The 25,497-nt window shown below is 38.5% G+C and overlaps 1 protein-coding gene across 3 annotated transcripts in view; it reads right to left on the reverse strand.

Moving 5' to 3' along the window:
- lolal (lola like) overlaps positions 1-25,497 on the reverse strand; it is a 110,061-nt gene that overhangs the window by 70,290 nt on the left and 14,274 nt on the right. For all 3 annotated transcript variants that reach the window (XM_067149681.2, XM_067149680.2, XM_067149682.2), the window contains exon 3: positions 16,742-16,946. In XM_067149681.2, the coding sequence (XP_067005782.1) occupies positions 16,752-16,946 (195 nt within the window). In that variant the 3' untranslated portion in view covers positions 16,742-16,751. The remainder of the gene's footprint in view (positions 1-16,741; positions 16,947-25,497) is intronic.

Raw genomic sequence — 25,497 nt, forward strand, 5'->3', positions numbered from 1 at the left:
AATGTAATCTCTACATCTCTTATTTACTTGTATTGAATAGGTTGAACTACCATATTTATTATTTCAATTTAACTGTGATACTTTTCAATACGGAACAATGAAATTTTTATCTTTAAATGCACAAGCTAACCAAGCTAAACAAAAAGCCTTCTCTTACATGGGCCTTAAGATCAAGATTGCTAAATTAGGAAAAGATATAGACTTCCTAAAACAATGCATTTCCTATAATCTTACCCCCAAATTTCTTCAATGTTGCATCAGGAAAACCCATTCTTCTCCTCCTCACATATTAAAAACCCAAAGAATAACCAACAAAATTTGGTTAAAAAACGAAATTCGTCTCTTACGCAAGAAAAAATCGTGTTTAAACAACAGATTATATGAAACACATCTAGAAATTGCTAATCTTCTCCCAAGTGCTCAATGGAACCTCTTCCTAGCTCAAGTTGACAATAAATTATTTCATGAATTGTCAATTAAGCAACAAACCCTTTAGAAAAAACTCAACATTCTTAAGAACAATTCCTCTAAGAAAATTATCACACCCTCCAAAACCATTGAACAATTCCATCCTCCTATAGTCAATTTATCTAAAACAACTCTGAGTGATGATAAAAACTTAATTCTTTCGAAGGGCCTCAAACACAATTGGCCCAACCTCAACACTTTCAATATAGCCACCAATTTAATCATTGAATCTGAAATAGCCATTAACAAAACGCCAACAGAAGAACAAGATGAAATCAGATATGAAGTAAAAGGAAAACTTGAAAATATCTTCATCAATAATAACAAAAACACTTCTCCTGAAAATCATAATATTAATAATAATAATTTTAATAAATTAATTAATGACAAACTCATTTTAGATCTTAAAAAAAAATCAATGACAATAACCTCATTATCCCCAAATCTGATAAAGGCAACACCACCGTCACAATGGAAAAAACTGACTACATAGCTAAAACTAAAAATTTCTTCAATGACTCTTCTTTTTCTATAGTAAAAAAAGACCCAACCAATAAAATCCAACGCCTACTCAGACCAACCTTAAAAAACACTTCCTTTCTTCTCACAGATCAAGAAAAAACTAAATTAATTAACATGAACCCAGGCCTACCCTCTGCCAAAGCCCTCCCAAAAATTCATAAAACTAACATTCCCATCTGTCCAATAATCAATTACAGACCCAGTCCCTTATACAATACTTCTAAATTCATCCAAACATTTTTACTAAAAAACTTTCGATTTTTATCCAACAAATTTATCAAACACACTTCTGAATTAATCGACAAATTAAAGAACTTTGACATCCAACCAAACTTTTCTCTCCATTCTTTTGACATCGTAAACATGTACCCTAGTATTCCAATTTCCAAATTATTCCCCATAATAAACAACTTAAACAAATTCAGTAATCTGAGTAAACTAGAAATTCAAGACTTCATGTCAATCTTAAAATTGGTTCTCAATAATAATTATTTTACCTTTGACAACACCATTTATCAACAAGATGGTTTAGCTATGGGCTCACCAGCTTCAGGCATTCTAGCTGAAATTTACCTCGACTTCTTAGAAAACAAAAAAATTAATGATAATTTCTCTAACATCCTCTTTTGGGCCAGATATGTCGATGACACATTAGTAATTTTAAATGAAGAATCAACCAACGCAGCCTCTACACTTCTTCTCCTCAACAACATTGACTAACATTAAATTCACACTCGAATCAGAACACAACAAAACTCTTAATTTTCTAGACTTAACCATTACTAGACATCCTTCTTCTTTATCTTACAAAATTTTCAGAAAACCAACCCAAACTGCAACCACAATACGACAAGATTCTTCGCACCCTCAAGCACACAAACGTGCTACTTATAACAGCCTAATTTTCCGTGCCTTCAACACCCCTATGTCTAAAAAAGATTTAAATAATGAATTAAACACTATCCGTAACATCGCTAAATTCAATGGCTATAACAACTCCTTCATAAACCGTATCATCAACAAATTCAAACACCGTCCTAAAACTACTTTATCTAAAGACAAAACCAAACCCACTGCGTTTTCCACTTTCACTTTCACCCAAGAAGCTTATAAAATAACTAATGTTCTTAAAAAACATAACATGAAAATTTCCTTTAGAACCAATAACAGAAATTTTGATATATTACACAACTCTAAATCACTAAATAAATCCAATGCTTTTTCAAAATCTGGAGTATACAGATTCAAATGACAACAGCTCCTCGTACATCGGTCAAACTGGCCGCAACTTCAACATCAGATACTCCGAACATATCAACGCCATTAAATACAACAGATTCTCTGCCATAGGACAACACATACATGACTCCAAGCACAATATCGGTCAAACTGGCCGCAACTTCAACATCAGATACTCCGAACATATCAACGCCATTAAATATAACAGATTCTCTGCCATAGGACAACACATACATGACTCCAAGCACATTTTCACCAATATTGGAAAAGACATGAAAATACTTAAAATCATTAACAAAGGCCCTCTCTTAAACACTACTGAAAATTGTTTTATTCACCTTGACCAATACTTCAACCCCAATTTCAACTTAAACGACATTTCTGAAAAACCCAACATCCTATTTGACTTCCTAATTCTTCTTCTCAAAAATTCTAAATTTCAAAACCTGAATTCAATTTCCCATGCATTACAAAGTTCCTACCCACATTTTATACCACCAGTAACCCACCCTAAACTACCCCTCCTTCATCCCTATCTTATCCTCTCTCACCACCTTTCAACTTTAAACCCTTTTAATCTTTTCTTATCCACTAATCTTCTTTCTTTATTAATTTATCCTATTTTTCCTTTCAACCCTAAAACAAACAAAAAAAAAACAAAAAAAACTACATTGCCACCTTCATTTTGTGCCCTCACTTTCAAATTTAAACTCTGCCTTGCGTCCGCCAACTTTGACTACTTCAATCACGACCTGAATTTTTTTATATTCAAGAAATAGCGCACTGTGCATACACATTTTCATTTGTTTCCGGTATTGCGCTTTTTACCATTTTTCCTATTCACTACTGTTTTTTCACGTCAACTGTTCTAAAAATCTTCAAGATCATAATTACGTATTCAATTATATTGAATCGTATTATAAGTATATATATATATGTACATTTTCGTGAACTAAGCAAATACTTGATCATTAATCTATCCTTCAATCTCCGTCAGCGTATGAAACTACAGCACTTGACGTTGTAAACACCGCGCCGATCTTCTGGAGCTTGCAAGTTACTTCGGTTGAGCTGCTCGTCTTCCGCTTCTTCATGACTTTAAATCTTCATATTTGGATTGTGTTGTGACTTTGTGCCTGACGGTGTATGCAGTCTGGCTCATTTAACTGTTCTCTGCTTTTCGTGAACATTGTGAGACAGTAACAAACATTGCGTGTGCCGTGCTGATGCTCGGAAGATTACGCATTACTTCTTTTAAGTGACTTACATTCCACTTCGTCTAAATTTTACACTGCCTACCCCCGTCATTTTTATATCGCCTCTTCAACTGATATTGTGTGGACTTGACCGTTAACTTCTTTCTTACTTATGCATTGTTTTTCGAGTTATAATCGGCTGATGATGACCCAGACTGGGGTCGAAACCGGTACCATTTCCACTTTTAATTAAATAAGAATGTAATCTCTACATATCTTATTTACTTGTATTGAACAGGTTGAACTACCATATTTATTATTTCAATTTAACTGTGATACTTTTCAATACGGAACAATGAAATTTTTATCTTTAAATCTGGCATATCTCGTCATAAAAAGTAATTGAAATATTTCACTCAGTTTTGTTTTCCCTGAAAATTCTCCCTTTACATCATGATGGAATTTTGGATCAAAGCGGGACTTTCTTTGTCCATTTTCAGTATAGGTTGACGAAGAACTTGCAATGGTTGGATTGTAATCAGTATCATTGTCACAACTGTCACTGTCATGATCGCTACTTGAACTGGATTTTACAAAAACAATATAAATATAAGTCACCACCTTATCAATACAAAATTTATTCACATTCAGCTAGTAAATATGGTCAAGACCGGTTTCGACCCCTAGGGGGCCATCCTCAGTTGACATGCATAAAAGATATATTTTACAAAAACATCACATATAATGATTAAAACTTAAATTAAGTCCAACTGATCATAAATGTTGGTATGTATGTCTTGGTACATTTGAGCTATTGTATGTGTCAATCCTAAGTTTCCCAGCATACAGTGTCAAGGTAAGTAGTTAACTAATATACATCATCCATGAAATTACATGCTATTTTTCATGTTATCACTATCTAATTTGGGTTGTACAATGTGGAATGAGATATACATACATTTGTGTAAATTAATAGTAGTAAGTTCAGTAATATACATTAAAAATTGGTTCTTAAATTACATTAATTGATTATTGATCAGTCATATGAAAATGTAGAATTATTGGTTTGGACACTTGTGATTAAAATATTAGTATGCAATACCTTGTTGGCATATATCTTAAATACTAAAGTATCAGTTTATAAAGCCTATTATTCTTATTTTATGTCTTGGAATAGGGTTGAACTTTTAGAAAACTATTTGTTTTGTTGAGCATAGGCATTGGATAATCTTGTTAAATTGGACACATAACTAAAACAGTGAACTGGAATCGAACACGTGTTGTCTCCTTTGCGACTGCTGAACATTCACATCAGCTACGGCTGAATCCTGGTACATTTGAGCCTGCCTTTCTCTAATGGTGGGGGCTGGTAATTTGTTACAGATATTTTAGCGGAAAAATGTGAAAAAAGAATCGAACCGAACCCTGGTCTATGCAGTTTGGACGGAAATCATGAATTGAGCCTGTATTACGGATGCGTACGATAATAAATGTTGTGTAACTCGCGGTAAACAGACACTCCAGTCATGAAGGAAGAACTCAAGACTGGTCACAGTTCTAAAATGTCATTAGAGAGGTCTGTTCAGCATCATAATCTCTAGAAATCCGTTCTACAGCAATATCATTATATCCAACGGACGATTAGGCGATGAGCTAAAGCTTCTTGATTGACAAATTTAATTTATGACTTATGAGCTGAAGCTTCATCGCGAAGCTATTAGGCCTTAGGTTGTTCTTGCCTGGACATAAGCTGCATTCTTTATGATGCAACTCGTGGATGACACATTGGTATTGAGAGAATATAGATGAAAAAATTCACATCAGAGAACAGACTCATCCAGAATACTCTGCTGAAAAGGAAATAAACCTCTGCAGGCAGGCAACTAAGAAAAAAAAATCTGGATCGGCGGATATATCCGCGTTTGGCACCGAGCAAGCGACTTGTAGCCGTGGATCTCGCCACATCGCCCACGGAACGGGTTAAGGCGGAAGCAAGCTCTGCTAAGGGAAACTAAGAAAATCTTTGCATCACCCTCTTTGCCACTGAACCAAGAATTCTGTCATCCGTCACTGCAGTGACTGCAATCAAGAATACCAGCAAGTGTTACTGCAGGGCAACTCATTGCAGATGGATTTGACCTAAATGAAAGCTGGAAGCGTGAGTGGTCAACAAAAACATTGCGAACAAGTGTCCACCATCTTGATCACACAAAGAAGCCAAAGGGTTTTGACCTACCGAGGAATCTCTGGTGCTGTATTAACAGGTTAAGGACAGGACATGGCTGTTGCAATTATTTCAAATACAAGTGGAGTTGGATCAGTTCACCAATGTGTGATTGTAGCCTGAAAGAACAGACGATTGAGCACCTGGTCCAACGGTCCTCTTCATTCATACCCTGGCACTCCTGATGATTTGTTCGCTTTCACACCCAGTTTAACTGAATAGCTGAGAAGGATGGACTTTAAAGTTTGATCACCATACGATTAAATAAATACTGTGACTTATTTATGAGACTGACGGTAAGTGTTCTTGCTAATTTCTGTTATTTATGTATTGTTCTTGGTCGTGCAACAACTATCGCAGTGAATGTCTGAAATTACGCGATACCCACAAACAAACAAAAATCTGTGGACGGGTCCCTTACACTCTGGAAACTCAGACTTGGAATAAAAATTTATATTCCCTTACATATTTTTGTAAATATCGCATGTGATTATGGACAACCCTGTACAGCAGCCGTCACATATATTGCTCAGAAACATTAGACTTGACCTCGGTAAGTAGTCCTAAAATTTTCATTACGTTATATTTCGTAGATTTAACATTATGAATTCTTTAACTTGATGGTGTCTAAACCTCTGCTGAGCTTCAATTTAAATGCTGCTTCACAAGTGAGCAGCTCTGGATTAAATTGCCAACTTGAGGGGTTAATTCCATACTGTATATTTTATTTTTTCTTATTTCTTTCATTTCCACTATTTTTGCTACCTATGGTCTTCATCAAAGGCAAGGCTGTTACATCCAACAATTGTCTACAATTTGCTCTTTCCACTAAGAAATCATCATCATAATCTGGAGCAGTTTTCAACCACAGGCTGGATCTGCTTCACCGTCGTCCAGTTCCCGCCTCTTCTTTCCACCTTTCAGCCATCTGTTCCTCAGTCTTCCTTCCCTTCAACTCCATTTCTAACATCTTTCTTGGTATCCTCTCTTCTCCCATTCTCTTAACATGCTGATACCACTGCAACCTTTATTTTTATACCTTTCCTGTAGGGGTACCTCATTTACCATCTCCTGAACTCTCTCATTTCTTACTCTGTCCATTCCTGTTGAACCTACTCGACACCTCTGAAACTTCATTTCCAATGCTTGTATTCTACTTTTATCCCTCTCCATCACCCACGTTTCTGATCCATATGTCAAAATTGGCACAAAATAAGTCTTGTAGATAATTCCTTTATATGTCTGTGGTATATTCCTGTTCCATATCAATCCTCCCATGAGTATACCTTCCTCTTTCATCAATTTCCATCCTGTTTCCTCCATTTTCTTCAATTACACTTCCCAGGTATTTAAAACTTTCAGCTCTTTTCAACTGCTCCCCTGCCAATGTCATGCCATTACCAGCACTTCACTCTCACCATTTCCCCCATATTAGATCATGTCTCCCCAATGGTCTGTGCTACCTTCCATTACCATCCTTGCTTCACACCATAGAGTTCCTTCGGTCCTGACTTTGATACAGCTTTTACTTCCATCACACCCTTGTCACTATCTGTTCATTTACTGCCTTTACTCTCATAGCTTCCCCAGATCTTGTTTCTACAGACACTGTCATATGCCTTCTTTATGTCCATGAAGGCCATCACCGCTCTTGTAGCTGTGAATACGAGTTCAATAACTGACATTCCTTGTCTAAAGTCATACTGTTCTTCTCTGAATTATTTTTCCACTGACTTTCTTATTGGCTTTTCCAGTACTTTTATCATAGATCTTGACACAGTGACACATCAGGCTAAATACCAACATAATTCTGACATTTTCTTTCGTCTTGTTTCTTAAAGATGGGTACTATTTACCCTTCTTCCAATCTTCTCGTACTTTTTCACATTCCACACAACCGGGCGAGTTGGCCGTGCGGTTAGGGGCGCGCAACTGTGAGCTTGCATCCGGGAGATAGTGGGTTCGAACCCCACTATCTGCAGCCCTGAAGATGGATTCCTGTGGTTTCCCATTTTCACACTAGGCAAATGCTGGGGCTGTAACTTAATTAAGGCCATGGCCGCTCCTAGGCCTTTCCTATCCCATCATTGCCATAAGACCTATCTGCGTCGGTGTGACGTAAAGCCAATTGTAAAAAAACATTACACACTATCGGCATCATCCTGTATAGCCACTGTGTACCCGCTTCCCCCACAGCTCATATCATCTCCACACTTAACTCCTCCATTTTCTCCTCACACCTCAAAATGATCTTTACTTGATCAGGTCCCCAAAAGTATTCCTTCCCTATTAGTTTAATTTTCTCCACTGGGTTACCATTTTTATCCTCTATTCTCTCCCTTCCTTTTATTTCTCAACATTGCATACAATACTTTGCTATCTTCCTCCATCAGTGCTCCATTCACTTCCTCCTCTGCTATATAAATCTATGGAATGTACTTGAACTTCTACAATGAGAATTTAAAGATTATCAGAAAACTTGCGTTGCCAGGTTGACATGATGTCCCGCACGCCTGGGTGCGAGATGTCTGTACCCGACCATTACCAGCCTTAGGAATTGAACCCAGGTCTTTCACACGCAATTTGTATACCACCACCACCAGTACTTGAACCACTAACAACATTGTCAGACTACGCCCTAATAAGGGTGGCAGGTGCTTGAAACACTAATCATTAAAAAGGACCTCGCTGATCATGAAGAAACCATGTTGGACCATGTCCGAAGGTAGATATAGTATTTTGAAACAAATCAAATGTGTCAATTATAAGGCGCTGCAGGATGACATGGGAAGATTCAGCACTCTTCAGTTAGTAAGATGTCCTCATTGTGAGCATAATTTCATCATTAACTACACAAAGGGTAGTGCTGCAAATATACACACAGCCATAAAACAGGAATGCCAGACTGTTTTTAGCATTAGGGTCATGCTGGACTGGCTGCTTCAAGTGAAATTGAGAAACTATGGAAAACTACCTTCACCGGTGACAACAGTAGGACTAAAACCTATTATTTCTCGCTACTAACTTACATTTTATGATATACATGCTCTGTTTAGTTAAATCAGCTCAAGAGAATTGCTCTACCAGGAACAGCCAGACTAAAGGCAAGGAAGGATTTGAGTGGCAACACATTTAAAGTGAAGATGCCTAACTGCAGAGCGCTCATTCACTGGAGCCCGTTTCTTTATGACGATACAGTTATAATTCACTAATACGGTATTTCTCCGAATCCAAGGTTACCCTGAATGCAATAAGACTTAAAAAGGCTAAAAAAGTGCTATGGGAAATCATATGAATGCCTTTCTTGTACAGTACACATTTTTAGACTATTGTTTTTAGTTATGCCATATCTTCTTGCGACTGCACAATTATTCTTTATTTCTGCGAGTTTAATAACCATCAACTTAAAACTGACATTGTAATATCGAAGAGAACCCGTTGAAAATTTGCCAGCAATACCTGTTCCACGTGTCTCTACAATACGACGATCCATCCGAAAAATATTCCTGCTGTTTATAAAATTGTTACTTTTACTAAACGTCATGTACAACCAGCTGCCTCTAAACACACATTTGGCTTGCCGGCTTCGGCTGACTTCAGTATGAATAGTAAAGGTGCATGCTTTGAAGGTCAACAAGTTTACTGCGGTGTGTTATGGCTATTCTGCCCTTGCGTTTCTCGCACACATACCTCACAAGTTCATCTTCAACTTCTTTAAAGCGTCCTTGTTGCAGACTACTAATTGCATTTTTTGTACAGTACACATTTTTAAGCTATCTTTGTCTTCACGTTAACGCAGAACAATGGCTTTAGTTATGCCGTATTTTTTGTGGCTGCACAAATATTCATAATTTCTGCGTGCTTAATAACCATTAACTTAAAATTGACGTCATAATATCGACGAGAACCCATTGAAAATTTGCCAGCAATACCTATTCCACATATCCCTACAATAAGACAACCCATCACAAAAATATTCCTGCTGTCTGTCAAACTGTTAATTTTACTAAGCGTCAGGTACAGCCACTGAGGGTTATAAATTTCATGTTGTTGGTCCCTATTGAACTGAGAATAACATATGAGTAGCAACACAGTAAAGGTTTCTACCTATTCAATACAAAATATATTCACAATATTTTAAAATTACATGGAACTAGTTTCGACCAATCTAGGGGTCATCATCAGCCACATCAAAGCAAAGATCACTCTTGACGAAATCCTAAGAACATGTTAATTTTAACAGTAAGATTATTATGGAATAACAAGTGAATGTGGTAAATGAAAAGAGATGTTAGTATGGGACAGGTGAGTAATAGCTAATAAATATACAAGGAATATACATAAGAGGTTTGGAATAAAGTATAAAAGGGGGCTTAGTGTTGTAAAAATTATATAATCATGGAAAACAGTAAGTCCTTACAATGAAGAATGCAATGTGAAATGACACACATAAAATTATATATGGCTTAGGAAGAGTGGAGGTGGTTTAGGAGGGGAAGAGGGCTTAAGGAGGGGCTGAAGGGTGCGGGAGAAAGGGTAATTGTCTCGGAAAAGTACCTTTAATTAAATTTAGGATTGAGTTTTGGTTGGCTGCATTATTGTTTCTGAGGAAAGTGATAAATAGAACGAAGAGTATGTTGGGTTTCTCTGAGATTTCATTGAGATTGTGACTGGCGTTAAAGTATTGGTCTAGGTGTATGTAGTAATTTTCCATTATGTCGAGTAAAGGGCCCTTGTTTTCTAATACGAGGATGTCCATGTCTTGTTCGATATTGGTGAAATTATGGTTATAATCTTGCATGTGTTGGCCGATGGCTGAAAACTTGTTATATTTTATTGCGTTCGTGTGCTCGTGGTATCTGATATTGAAGTTTCTACCGGTTTTCCCGATGTAGGTTTTTCCACAGGTGTTACATTTGATCTTATAAACTCCTGATTTTAAAAAATGCTGGTCCTGTTGATGTGTGAAGTATTGTGTAAAATGTTCATGTTCTTATAGTTGGTTTTGAAGGTTATTTTAACGCCTTGTTTCTTAAAGATATTGGTTAACTTGTAGATATCATTGTTGAACGTGAAGGTGGAAAATGTTAGAGGTTTAGTTGTTTCTTTTTTGAGGGTAGTTTTTGGGCGATATTTATGTTTATTGATTATCCTTTCTATAAAATGGTTGCTGAAGCCGTTGAATTTTGCGATTCCGCGGATTGTGTTGAGTTCGTTCTTTAGATCTTTCTTGGACATAGGTATGCTGAAGGCTTGGTGAACTAGGCTGTTATATGTGGCTCGTTTGTGGGACTGGGTGTGCACTGGATCTTGGCGAATGGTGGAGGCTGTTTGAGTGGGTTTTCTGAATATTTTATAACTGAAAGAATCTGAGTTTCTAGTGATGGTTAAATCTAGAAAGTTGATTTTTAGATTTGATTCGGATTCTAGTGTGAATTTGATATGAGGATCAATACTGTTGAGTCTTAAGAGGGTGGTGGATGCGTGAATTGATTTCTCATTCATGATTACAAAGACACCGTCAACATATCTGGCCCAAAAGAGAATGTTTTCAAATTCATTGTCAATTTTGGTGTATTCGAGGAAATCCAGGTATATTTCCGCTAAAATACCTGAGGCCGGTGACCCCATTGCCAAACCATCTTGTTGATATATGACATTGTCGAAAGTGAAAAAGTTATTATTGAGGATTAGTTTTAATACTGTGATAAAGTCTTGTATCTCTAGTTTGCTTAAGTGGCTGGTTTTTTTTAAACTGTTTATAATTATCGGAATTAATTTTGATACTTGTATGCTTGGGTACATGTTTACAATATCGAAAGAGTGGATAGAGTGATCAGGTTGCAAATTGAACTTGTTAAGTTTATCTACTAGCTCTGATGTGTTTTTAATAGACTTTTTGGATAAAAATTGATAATTTTTTCTTAAGAAACATTGGATGAATTGTGATATTTTGTATAAGGGGCTTGGTCTATAGTTGATATTTGGGCGGATGGGAACTCCGGCTTTGTATATTTTGGGAAGAGCTTTAGCAGTGGGGAGTCCTGGGTTCATTTGTATGAGTTTGGATTTTTCTTGATCGGTAAATAAAAATGAAGTGTTTTTAAGAGTTTGTTTAAGTAGTTTTTTAATTTTTGGGGTGGGGTCTTTTTTGATTATGGAAAATGAGCTGTCTGTGAAAAAGTCTTGTGTTTTTTCAATATATACTTTTTTATCCATGATAACTGTTGCATTGCCTTTGTCAGCTTTGGTTATGATGAGTTCGTTGTCTTTAATTTTCTTCTTGAGGGCGTATATGCGCTTTTGTTCAGCTATTTTTTCTCTATTAATGAGGTTATTTGCGGGGTTGGTTAAATTGTGGAGGATATCAGTCAGTTTCTTTTTAACATCGATTTTAACCTCATTTTGCGTATCTTCCGGCATTTTGCTAATAGCTAGCTCTGATTCTGTGATCATAGTAGCGGCTATGTTGAGACTGTTCAAGTTTGGCCAGTTGTGTTTCGGTCCTTTAGATAAAGTTAAGCGTTCACTTTCACTTAAGGGCGTGTTTGATAGATTTACGACAGCTGGATGAAACTGCGTAGGTCAAGTCAAAAAATTCATATATGTTTCAAAGCTATTTATACGTCATCTTTTTTAAAAAAATAAATTCAACTCTAAAACTTTACAAACAATTTTACACGGACTATATAAAACACACACTCATATCCTTGGAAGAGTCAATGCCATACAATTTTGGGTACGCACTGTCGATGAAACTTTAGTATTCATCGACGCACGACGCACATTAACAATGGGAACACTATATTCAACCAAATAACTTTTTTTTTTTTGCTAGTTGTTTTACGTCGCACCGACACAGATAGGTCTTACGGCGACGATGGGACAGGAAAGGGCTAGGAGTGGGAAGGAAGCAGCCGTGGCCTGGCATTTGCCTAGTGTGAAAATGGGAAACCACGGAAAACCATTTTCAGGGCTGCCGACAGTGGGGTTCGAACCTACTATCTCCCGAATACTGGATGCTGGCCGCACTTAAGCGACTGCAGCTATTGAGCTCGGTACCAAATAAATTAAACTGATCCATAGGCCTATATAAAATTCACAATAGACAATAAAAAAAAAAGACAAATTCATAAATATTAGATTTAACTAACACAAAAACGAGACACAAAGCTCTCAAAGTCTTCAGAAAACCCAACCACACTTACAGTACCATAAAATATTCCTCTCAACATCTGCATTTACACAAAAAAGCAGCTTAGTAAATAGGGCAATCAAATTGCCTTTATCCAAAGAGAATTCGGGATATAGCCGAAGTGAATGGTTTCAGTAAAGCTTTCGTTAACAAGGTCATCAATAAACATAAGAGCAAACTGAAGACAACTGACGTCAAAACCAAAAGAAAACGTTGTCACCTTTACTTTCAACAACAACAGCTCATACCACGTCACTAATGTCTTTAAAAAACCAAACATGAGAACTGCGTTCAAAACCGCCAACACCCACACCATCAACAAAAACATCATACACGAACATGAGAGTTTACAAACTCGCATATCAAGCATGCAATAGTTCCTATGTAAGGCAGACAGGAAGGAACTGCACCTTGAGATACGGTGATCATTAGAACGCTGCTAAACACACAAGATTTTCTGCAGTGAGTGAACATCACGCGAGTACTAATCACAATTACACTAACACGAACAAGATTTAACAATAATAAGACGAGACCCCCGCTCAATATTCTAGACCTATACATTGGTATAGATCAATTTATAAATCCTTCCCAGAATTTAAATGAGATTAATGAAAGAAAAATGTGTTATTAGACACTTTTGTTCTGATCATATGTAAACAAAACCCAAATATACTTGATGCCCCTCCCAACTCCATCCCTTTCCTGCTTTCCCCACATTCCCCGCCACTCAGTACAGCACCAACTCGCAAAAACACAAACAACAGATCACCTGTAGTCACACGCCAGGCCAGATAACGCAGAAAGCAAGTTTCCCTCGTTTTTGAAAAAATATCACTTATATGCACGATTTAATCGAATAGCTAAAAACACATTTCCTTGCTTGCAGGCTGAATTAAGAATGACTGACAATGCTCTATAAATTCTAGAATCACCGGGTGAGTTGCGGCGCGCAGCAGCGAACTTGCATCCGGGAGATAGTAGCTTCAAATCCCACTGTCGGCAGCCCTAAAGATGGTTTTCCGTGGTGTCCCATTTTCACGCCAGGCAAATGCTGGGGCTGTACCTTAATTAAGGCCATGGCCGCTTCCTTCCAACTCCTAGGCCTTTCCTATCCAATCATCGTCATAAGACCTATCTGTGTCGGTGCGACGTAAAGCCACTAGCAAACAAAAAAAAAATCTAGAATCTAGTGCAGTTATGAAACCTCCTTTTTCATTCTGACGCTTTTATCATCAAGAAATATTGCAGGATACATTTTACTTCTTACTAAGAAGAATAAACTAAGTTTATTGCAATTTTATACACAAGACAAGAGAACATATTCTCAATATTTTGTCATTTTGCCACATTAATGCACTATGTTTTCATGTACCACAGTATATGTAAGTTTAGAATTTTCAATCCTGGAATTTTTTTTGCTAGTGGCTTTACGTCGCACCGACACAGATAAGTCTTATGGCGACGAAGGAGTTGGGAAAGGGCTAGGAGTTGGAAGGAAGCGGCCGTGGCCTTAATTAAGGTACAGCCCCAGCATTTGCCTGGTGTAAAAATGGGAAACCACGGAAAACCATCTTAGGGGCTGCCGACAGTGGGATTCGAACTCACTATCTCCCGGATGCAAGCTCACAGCTGCGCACTCCTAACCGCACGGCCAACTCGCCTGGTCAATCCTAGATTGAAGTACAAATTCACAACATTAGAATTAGAGATAATCATAGTCACTAGTTTCACGAGAAAATTCAATGGCGTTACACATCAACAGATTGAACATTAACATTTTCAATCACATCATTTAAAGCGATAAGCTTTTTGTATAATAAGCTCAATGATTTTTGCAGTGTGTTCTTAAAGTTTTAAAGCTGAAAAAAAGTTCACTGAAGATGACCCATAAATAGGGTTGAAACATGTATGAATCTTTCATTTGACATGACCTTTCAACCCCCTAATGAGAGGTGTGAATATGTATTGAATAGGAAGATGAATAAAAACTTACAGTGTAATAACTCAGATTGTAAGCCTGAAGAATTGCACAGAAGAAAATAAATAAATAAATAAATAAATAAATAAATAAATAAATAAATAAATAAATAAATAAATAAATAAATAAATAAATATTTTTCAAAAAATTTTAAAAAATGGAATTCATGACTAGCACAACTGCTACCATTCTAGATACCCAATTTGGATGCTGAGAACGAGTTTCAAAATTAAAGTACCTTAATGAACTCATTTCAGAGAATATCACAGACAAAACGCACATGGTTAAATTGCAAGGACCATCACCGACATCTATAATAAGAGAAACATCACTATACTACAGTTAACAGGTCGGTATGCTGCAGAGACACTGGTACTTCATAGAGAAGAACCATGATGGTGAGTGGAGGATCAGGAGAACCCCCCACTAATGTAAGAAAATAGTGCCTAAAGTTCTTTGAATTTATAAAGTGCACTCATTCTATCAGTGACCAACAAGATATCTATGTACTAGAAGAAACTCCATCCGAATTATGGATACAGCAGATACGTTGACAGAACCAGACTGGAAACCTTTGCTGGCTTCGAATCTGCAATCTTGGAATCCAGAGGCCACTGATCCAGCACAAAGTTGTAACTGGGTACACCTAGTACTTGTAGTCAGGCAACACTCGTAAAATAGTGGCAAAGACAATAAAAAAAGATTCAATGTCCAGTATCTTGGCACGTCAGTTTTACCACTAAATACGGAAACTCCTCCAAGAGCCAAAAGAACCCTTTATTAGGTCCATTTTTTTACCATTAACAGCAGACTCTCCAACATCATAATCATTTCCCATTATCCAGGTGTAGACGGGTAGGGGCCAATATGGTTCCTCTCCACTTTCTTCGGTCTTTCCACCATTCCTCCTCCAACACTGTGTCCCAGTCCAGATTTCTTTCTCTAATACTGCATTGGATTGCGTCCTTTCATCTCAATCGTGGTCGTCCTGTGGCCTCTCCTTCCTTGCATTTCCATTACCTTTTAAGCATTTTTTCCTCACTCATTCACTTTATGTGCCCAAACCATCTTAATTGGCTCTTCTCTATTCTATCATTCATTTTTTCCACTCCAATTTCCTCCCCGATTTTCTAATTCCCTATTTTGTCTCTTCTACTCTTCTGTATCATACTCCTCATTTTGGCTGCCTGTGTTCGACTCTCATCTTTTTTTTGTCATTGTCCAAGTTTCTGATCCGTAAGTTGTTACAGGTACTTGTTAACAGTTTCCTTTGCTTCCAAAATAAAACGATTCATCAACAAATTTAAGTCACATGAAGGACAGTTGATTCATTAGACGACACAGTGGAAAGTAACTGACATCCAGTACCTTACACACTATATTATTGGTGAAGTAATAGCTGATTTTGGTTTAGGGGTGAGGCCTTCAGGGTTGTTTTTCAAACCAATTTGTGGGCCACTTATTACAGTCATCTCTGTTGAGACTCTGAAAACCTGGATCGGCATCCCTTTGTAACTATCTTCATCCCGACATCGACTGAAACAAGACTTCTGTTCATTTCTGTTTTAAGGGGAAGTACAACTAGGTAATCATTCTCTCTGAAAAAATTAAATGGAAACAAAAATAAAATGCAAAAATAAAATGTTAACAGAGTTTATCTTAACCATCAATACACATGATCCAGCCAACATACAGCTGAAGAAAAGACAACATCGTCTGGTAGTAAGAAGCACTGGAGAATTTACTTTTTATAAAATCTCCATGTTTTTAATTACACCTTCATCCACTGATTGAATCAAGGGAGGTACACACTACTCTTTCACCATATAGTGTATTTACTTTAATATTTTTTGACAAAGAAAATGTGGGTTCAGATATTTGACTGAGGTTCCACTCCCTTCAAGTAGTGTACTTACCTAACACATCCTATCCTTCACGTTTTATGGATTGAGGAGCTTCGGCGAGGCCTTTCACCTTCAGGCGGTCAGCAGTCTTGAGGAAAGCAGGCAGTTGTTCCTGCGACACATTAACCTCACCAGCGTACATAAACTCTAGAATTGCTTGCAAATGGCTGTATGGAACATCTTTGAGGATAATGATGGGATGTTTCGAAGGGTTCTCCTGAAACAAAGCAGAGGACATCGTTTACTTTGGTCTCTCTGTCCCACCCGAAGGACACCCTGATCTACATCGAGTGTGGTTCACATGGTCTATATCTAAAAAGTCCACATTTGAGCAGCATCTCCTGTGTTAAGAACTTTTAGCATTGTGTTTGTATGCCAGCAGTAGCTGCCACACCATCTTCCCTCTCACTGCCCCACTGATGGTCAATGATTTTACATGGCTGCCAACTCCGCACGTGGACAAACATTACAGTTTATCGTAATGCTTCCACAGAGATCCACAGACCAATCTAATGATCCCTGACGGTTATTATTCTGGTTCACCATAAAGCATTGTGGACAGGGCTACTTAGCGCTCCATTCCGTAGGATGCCCGAATGGAGAAAGCGTGTTTCTGCACCAATTACCCTTCCCAGAATGTTGCAGAAATGCCAACTTTCAAAAGTAAAAAATCAGGAGAAATTTAGCAGCTAATCGCAATGTATTATGACACATCACTGATGGGAGAACATGTACTAATTCTTCAATACATTAACAATTCTATTTGGCCTACATATATATATTTTTCATTATTTGTATGTGAATACTAGACATACCTGAACTGTAGGACCATGCGACTTCTCATCCTTCAACATGCTGAACACATTACAACACACCCGTAGCTGACTTGGCCCTCTTCAGAAACTCTGAACTAAATTTTTGCTCAAAGCACTTGCCTTGCTGAACTGATTTCAAGTTTAAAAGTTTCTCCAAAGTTTCTTCAGACCGGAAGGATCTGAACTGTGTTTTTGTCTTTGTGACTCTTCTAAAAATCCTTTCACATTCTGCTTTGCTATGTGGAACTGATAAAATAGCAAGCATCACCTTAGAGAGTCTGTCGTATTTAAGTACACCACCAGCTGATTTCATGAACTACCAATACCCATTGAATATCAATTCTTCCTTTTTTTAGGTCTGCTTCTTCGAGCTGAAAGTTACAGAACTGGGAGTGCAGAATATCAGTTTCTTTATCCAAATGTTCCGTTTCACTAGTCACAATGTTCGGAAACTTGTTAATGGAAAATCTAAGGTTAGAAAATGATGCCTTACTTATAGCAGAAATATTTACAACTTCTGCATTAATTAAAACTTCATCTTTGAATGGAAATTTGTGTAGCATGTAGTCACATGGTGAAGAGAAACACGTCAAACGCATACCAGAACACGATCATCATTTTGATCTGCTGGAGTATGAAGGAGAGAGGAGGAGTGGGTTTACAAACATTCTTCAATAGTTTGGCCTCAATGAGTGGATGTGTGGTATACTTGAATAGATATTCATAAAAGTTGAGAGAAAAAGGCAAACAGGTTTATGCATACATTTGATGAAAATAACATGAACAGTTGTTCTTCACGTGACAACGCATGTCATCAGTAGTTGGTTTTTTTTTTTTTTTTTTTTTTTGAGACTGATGACTGGGTTTTCCTTTTAACTGAGGAGTGTGGTGAAATGTTATGACAATGCTTCACCTTTTCAGACAAACAAGACACATCTGTGCTTAGGAATTTTGTAAATCTTCAAAGTTCCCATCTGAGAATCCTTACTCACAATTTTGCTCCTGAATAAAGTAACCAAAGGGTCCCACTGCAGCAAAATCCTACCTAAACACCTTCTTAGTGATAACCATCGAGTCTGCACATGCTTCAGAATTTTCCTCATCTCTGTGTTGTGTAAAGTCTGAAATTCTCTGAACTTTTCTTTCCTCTTTGCACTCCTTTCCAGATAATCAAATATATCAATGATACTTTCATCTACATTTAGATGCAAGCACGCCACATCCGCATCCTAATTAGGTGACAAGAGCAGCCTACGATGATTATGTTACTATTTTCCCACTTCAAACATCCTGCCACACCAATGATTAATCCTACCCTTACTGCAACATTATCAGCACCAAGAGCTGGGCAGTTTATTAATGGAAAGTGGAATTCCTGAAAAGTTGAGAGCAAGAGATTGGCAATGTTAGCTCCAGTAACATCCCCTTCTAAATTAGGCATTGAGTTCAGGCCTCAAAAAAATGTTACAACAATAGGATATATTTTCAAGTTGCTTCTATTGCTACCATCAGTAGCAACAGAAAATGCATTTACCTGCAAATGTGATATAACTTTCGCCTTTTCTTCCATGCACACTTCTGTAATGATAGCCGCTGTTTTGGTTCTAGCACAACCCATACCGTTTAGCAATTTCCGAATCAGGAAACATTTCGTGAAACAAACGTCCCGCGTGATCGGCACAATTTTCAGGCAGGTTATGTTCTACGATAAATGACGTAAATAACGCCTCGGCAATTGTCACAGGACTTACATCTTGGTTTTTACATGAAAAGTTCAGTTTCTGTTTCTTTCTACATACTGGACACACTGTTTTTTTCTGTTTGCATATGCTTGAGTATATCGCACTTCCCGCCATGTGCAACTGAAAAATCACACCTACATCTAGTGTGTGTGTGTATATATATATATATATAATTCGCTGGGGCCATCAAGGACCACGTTAAGTCTTGTTGCATTTGACACTGAACTTGGCCTTCTTTAGAGCCCAAATTTCCCTCATTCTTTGTGAGTGGGCCTGCTTACGCTCCTCTGTCGAAGGGGCACCGTGTTTTCTCTTCGGTTGCTCGTCTCGGTTTAGCCCGTTCGTCAATATTTTCTTGCGGAAGAGATCTCTGTTAAGGGCTTCTTCAGCTGAGATATGTAGTATTTGCAGGTCTTCTTTAGTATTTCTAAACCAGAGAAATTTGGTTTTGGGGTTTGAATCAAAAAAGTGAAAGATTTCTTTAGTTAACTTTCTTCCGTCCATTCTTTTCAGATGACCGTAAAATCGTGCCCATCTTTTTCTGATTGTGTCGGGAATTTTCTCTATTTTGCTGTCGACTTCCTTGTTGGATCTCTTTTGATGGATTCCATTTCTGTACTTTGATCCCAAGATTCCTCTCACAATTTTGCGTTCTCTTTTCTCCAGTTCTTCAAGGAGTCCTTTGTTGGCATTTAGAGACAGGGTTTCGGCTGCATATAGAACTACTGGCTTCAGAACTGTTTCATAGTGACGTATCTTGGTGTTTTGGGAAAGGCATTTTTTGTTGAAGATTGTGCGGGATGTTTGGTTGGCTATTTCCAGTTTGCGTACTCGCTCCTGAAGTGCTTCTTTGTCCAGTCCATTTTTCATGATTATCTCACCCAGGTATTTGAATTTGTCTACTCGGGTGATGTCCCCGTATTTTGTATGGAGTTTTGGTGGAGCCTCTTTGATGTTAGTCATTACTTCTGTTTTCTCAAACGATATCTGCAAACCAGTTTGTTCGGCAATTTCCTTTAAAATTTCAACTTGAGCTCTAGCGGTTTCTATGTCGTTTGAGAGAACAGCAATATCATCGGCAAATGCTAAGCAGTCTGTTGCGATCCCCTTGGATTTGGTTCCTATTCTCAATGGACTGTAGTTGGTTTCCTGTAATCTCACCCGCCAGGTTCTGATGATCTTTTCAAGAACACAGTTGAAGAGTATCGGGGAGAGCCCGTCACCTTGTCGGACTCCTGTTTTGACGTCAAAGGAATGCGAGAGACATCCGTGGAACTTCACCTTGGATTTTGTATCGGTCAGGGTGGCTCTAATTAATGCCAGCAGTTTCAAATCAACTCCAAATTCATTTAAGATGTTTAGCAGGACTTCCCGGTCAATGGAGTCGTACGCTTTCTTAAAGTCCACAAAGACAGACACATACTGCTTGGATCTTAGTGTACAATATCTGATGATCGTTTTGAGATTTTGGATCTGTTCAGCTGTTGAGCGACCTTTTCTGAACCCTCCTTGGTTGTGATTTTCGCAAATGGACACCAGTCTTTTGCCGTTGGGATTGGTTCTTTTGTGAGCAGGGTAATTTCCTATAACTTTCTTGTACTTCTGCTCACGACCTAGTTGGGCATTGAAGTCACCCAAAAGAAGCTTGACATGGTGTTTGGGGATTTTGTTTAATTTTTCATCCAGTAGGTCCCAGAAATAATCAACTTCGTCTGGATCAGACTTGTTGTTATCGTTTGTAGGAGCATGTGCGTTAACTAGGGCGCAGGCGCATTTAATTGTGAGTATAGACAATCTGTCATTCACAGGTTCGAAATTTCCAACCAATTTAAGGATCTTGGTTCTAACAGCAAACGCGGTTCCAAGCATCGCAGCTCCATTGAGGATTCCTCTTTGCGCTTTGCTCTTGAAAAATCGGTAGCCTTCGGATTCAAAAATCTCTTCATCTGGGTACCTTGTTTCCTGTAGGGCCATTATGGATATCTGATTTTCCTGAAGAGCTTTGGTGAGGGTTTTCAGCTTGCCAGTTTTTGTAAGTGAATTTATGTTGAAAGTTGCTAGAAAGGTTTTAGATTTTGGCCTGAGTTTTTGACTCTTCGGGTTACACCGAGACGCTCCGACTCATCTCTTGCATGATGTCGAGTCTCCCCCAGAATCCGAACGAGACTCGTGCGCCGTGGCATTCACGACGAGGGATTTATCCGAAGATTTACCCCCTGGGGTATGTTTCTTGAAATGTTGTGCCATCATGCTTTTTGACTTGACTATATATATATATATTTTTTTTTTATTTACATTTTGGCCGAAACAAATATTAAGACACAACACAAACACTTCTGCAGGTCCTGGCCTGGGTAGACGACTATGGCGTGCTACTTCTGAGGTTAGGTTACTCGCTTGACTCGCATGCAAAGACAATGACTGTATTATAGACCAAAGAGGAGAACATGACTGGCCACCGTGCCCTGTACAGCCATCTGGTATCATTATTAGAACTACTATCGACCAGCCATAAGTCATATATTCGACAGAACGAGGAAATTTGCGGGGGTTTAAAATAATACGAAAATTACCGATACTGCTCGGGAGATCGGGAGGAACGATGCAGTTGTCATCATCCTTCTTTCTTCACGCACAAAGACATGACGCATCAGTTTCCTCTCGTGCTGTTAATTTAAGCCAACATTTTCTAGGTCTACTTTTCCTTTTGCTAGCGGTTTAATGTTGCACTAGTACATAATACTGAAGGAAGGAAGATAGTCGATGTGTGGTGTATAGATGGGAAACCACAGAAAACCCTCTTCAGGACTTCAAACCCACTATCTCCCAAATGCAAGCTCACAGATACTGTACGTATCAATAGCAAGAAGTCATTGTGAGATGTGCGCCTTCTTACCTGGATTCCCAGCCAGGTCAGGGCTAGTCTTGAGATCCGACAGTGAGATGACAGCCGCAAGAGGATTTGTCGCACTAACCCTGCACTGAGCAACAGGCCAAGATCGCCACAGGTTATGCCTTATATTTTACTGGCACTCATCACAAAAAAATACGCTTTCTATCAAAATGAAGATGGAAAGTGTAAACACAAAGTGCTGGGCTGAGTGGCTCAGATGCTTGAGGCGCTGGCCTTCCGACCCCAACTTGCCAGGTTTGATCCTGGCTCAGTCTGGTGGTATTCGAAGGTGATAAAATACGTCAGCTTCGTGTCAGTAGATTTACTGGCACATAAAAGAACTATTGCGGGACTAAATTCTGACTCCTCGGAGTCTCCGAAAACCGCAAAAGTAGTTAGTGGGATGTAAAGCCAATATCATTACTATCATTATTTGAAAATATTAGGTACTTTTCTTCACAAATGTAAAGAAAACTGGGTTAATCAGAATGCAGAATGGTTTTGAGCAAATTTCAGAAGCAAGGTGAATTGTGCGCACAGTTTGAGTACATCGTATCGTAATCTGTATGCAACAAAGAAGCTAGAGCAGAAAGTTCAAGATGAATGGTCAACAAGTAACCAAACAAAATTGAATTTCTTCATAGAAAAGACACAGCCTGTTGTGGGCATCTCGAAGCCAAGGGGAACTCGTGGCCATCTCTTACATTTAACCACGGAAATTAAACATATACTATTCTATTATAAAATCAAAGTTAACCAAGGTAAATAACAGATTTGGAAAACATATAATGAAGAAAGGAAGAAAGCAAAGCTCAACAAAGAAAAGAAATCCGGAGCTTAAAAGTAAAAAGAGAAAAATCATAACGATAAACAAGTAAAGTACAAACTAAAAAATATAAGCCATCTAGCAATAAACAGTTATCTATATACATGCAGTCTTAGAGTTGCTGACTCAGCCACAACGAAGGAAGGCTGGTTGATGGGAATAGCACAAGGAAAGTGTTACAGAATGAGCACAATAAATGGAGTTTTGAAGAAATGTATTCAGGCAGTTTTTAATTCAGTGTTCAATATCTCAACATAAGTATGTGAAACTTCAAATTGCTCATTGACACAAGAACAATGTATTATCTGAAGCCATTTCATTTCAGTTTTGACGCTGTTAGGTTCCTCAGTCTGCCAAAACTATCTGCAAGAAAACGGTATTATACCTGAAAGAGAAAGGACTTAATTAAAATAGAATGACATGTTTCGTTGTAAAAACAACACCAGATTCTATGAAATCACACAAACATTCATGTTTAAATACTCAAAATCTGGAACTTAATGACGTGCTATCAGACAGCCATGTGCAGATATGTAAAAAGTAATTTTTAGGCTTGCGTTCCCACCATGCCTCAGTCTTGCTGGGCAACACACTACAAAGAAACAGTCCACTTTCGTCTAGGTCAGCTCCTGCAATCTTCCACACAAATAGTTTTATCCCTTTCCCAAAACCAGTCCATCAAGCCAATGGAGGCATTGAAATCTTCAATGCCAAGAATATTCGCCACTTTACATGCCTTTCCGTCCACCAAAATAGCGTCGACTTTCCATCCACAACTCTGGTTTCTTGTCCACGCTAATTTTTTTTTTTTTTCTTTTTTGCTAGTTGCTTTACATCGCACCGACACAGATAGATCTTATGGCGACGATGCGACAGGAAAGGCCTAGGAATGGGAAGGAAGCGGCCGTGGACTTAATTAAGGTACAGCCCCAGCATTTGCCTGGTGTGAAAATGGGAAACCACGGAAAAACATCTTCAGGGCTGCCGACAGTGGGGTTCAAACTCACTATCTCCTGGATGCGAGCTCACAGCTGCGCGTTCCTAACCGCACGGCCAACTCGCCCGGTACACTAAATTCACATAGACCCCCAGTGCTAAAACACATCCATGACAATAAAATATATTTTTTTAATAATTTGTTGGATAGGCAACCCGTTCATCAGAACTGCCATCCGTTTTGCATAAATCTGTCAAGTAGACAACCTGCTCGTGAACAGTCGTCACACGCTTTGCGTAGCTTTTCCTGATGTTCGGAATCGGCTACTTATGCCCATGCATTGTCGTAAAGAGCGCACTGTCCGGTTTGGTCATCATGCCGTAGTTACTCGAATCGTCTAGGTTAGTTCAGACACCATTTTACTTGAATCTTTTGCTGTCTCGAGCAACTTGATGTGGCATAAATTGCAGGAAGCATGAAATGTCACAACATAAATTTGAAGAATTTAATACATTGCAAGTATAGGGAATCTGAGAGAACCAACAAAAAATGTTCTTCACGCGAAAACGTAAAATGCGGGAATGTAAAATCGGGCAATACTGTATCTTTTATATTAACGTGACAGTGAATTTCAAGGTCATTGGCTAAAAAGGTGATATATATTATACTTTATTTTAGAGGACACTAGCTGAGGTACCCGTGCTTCGCTTCAGAATTCTACACTGTATACGTAATTCTCGGTTAGGAAGTGTACACATTATGGGTAAGATTGTATTAAATTGCATAGCTCTTACCAATACCCCAGAAACGCGACGGGGAAGTCACCAAACGTCTTTTCTCATGTAAGGACTGGCCCTCTTGCCTACCATCAGTCACAATCAAGTTGGTGAATTTTCATTGTAATGGCAGACTCTCACACTCCACCTGCCTTTTTACATCCTCAGAAAGACTGTCTTAGTGGTTTTCCAAACTGAAATGAACACAGGGCATTCCAATGACGTCAGTAGCAATGCCTTTATATGAAATTCTCGATCAAGCAAAAACCACACATTTCCTCACTTTTAACGAACAGTACTATGCTGATGATCTAACAGTCCAAAGTTCCAGAGCTGGATGACCAGGCCGCAGACAGCTGTGAACACTTCTCTGCCGTACTCCTTTAAGTTTGCATACTGCTCATTCAAATCAGCGTGTCAGAGTAGGGATCGAATTGCTGGAATACTATGATGAACCAGTGTGTTACGTACCAGTAGTCACAGAAAATTTATGAACCAGAGGAAAGACATGCTAAAGAAGAAAGTTATCTAAGGTGATGCCCCATCGCCGACCGACAACCAAATGACGTCCTTCTCGGGGCGAGCCTCGCGTGTACTGTGGACAGCACTTCCCAAGAGGGCGCATCCGCCAGATTATCGGCCGAGGCGATGGAGCACCACGACAGGCGCAGGCCTGTCTGTGCAAGTTTATTAATAAGCAAGATATACAGATTCAGTACAAAGGGGTGGTCATGCAGAACAACCCCGCGGCCCGACTGCAAGGAGTAACGGGCCACAGC

Source organism: Anabrus simplex, chromosome 6 (genome assembly GCF_040414725.1).
Source record: "Anabrus simplex isolate iqAnaSimp1 chromosome 6, ASM4041472v1, whole genome shotgun sequence".
Taxonomy (NCBI): domain Eukaryota; kingdom Metazoa; phylum Arthropoda; class Insecta; order Orthoptera; family Tettigoniidae; genus Anabrus; species Anabrus simplex.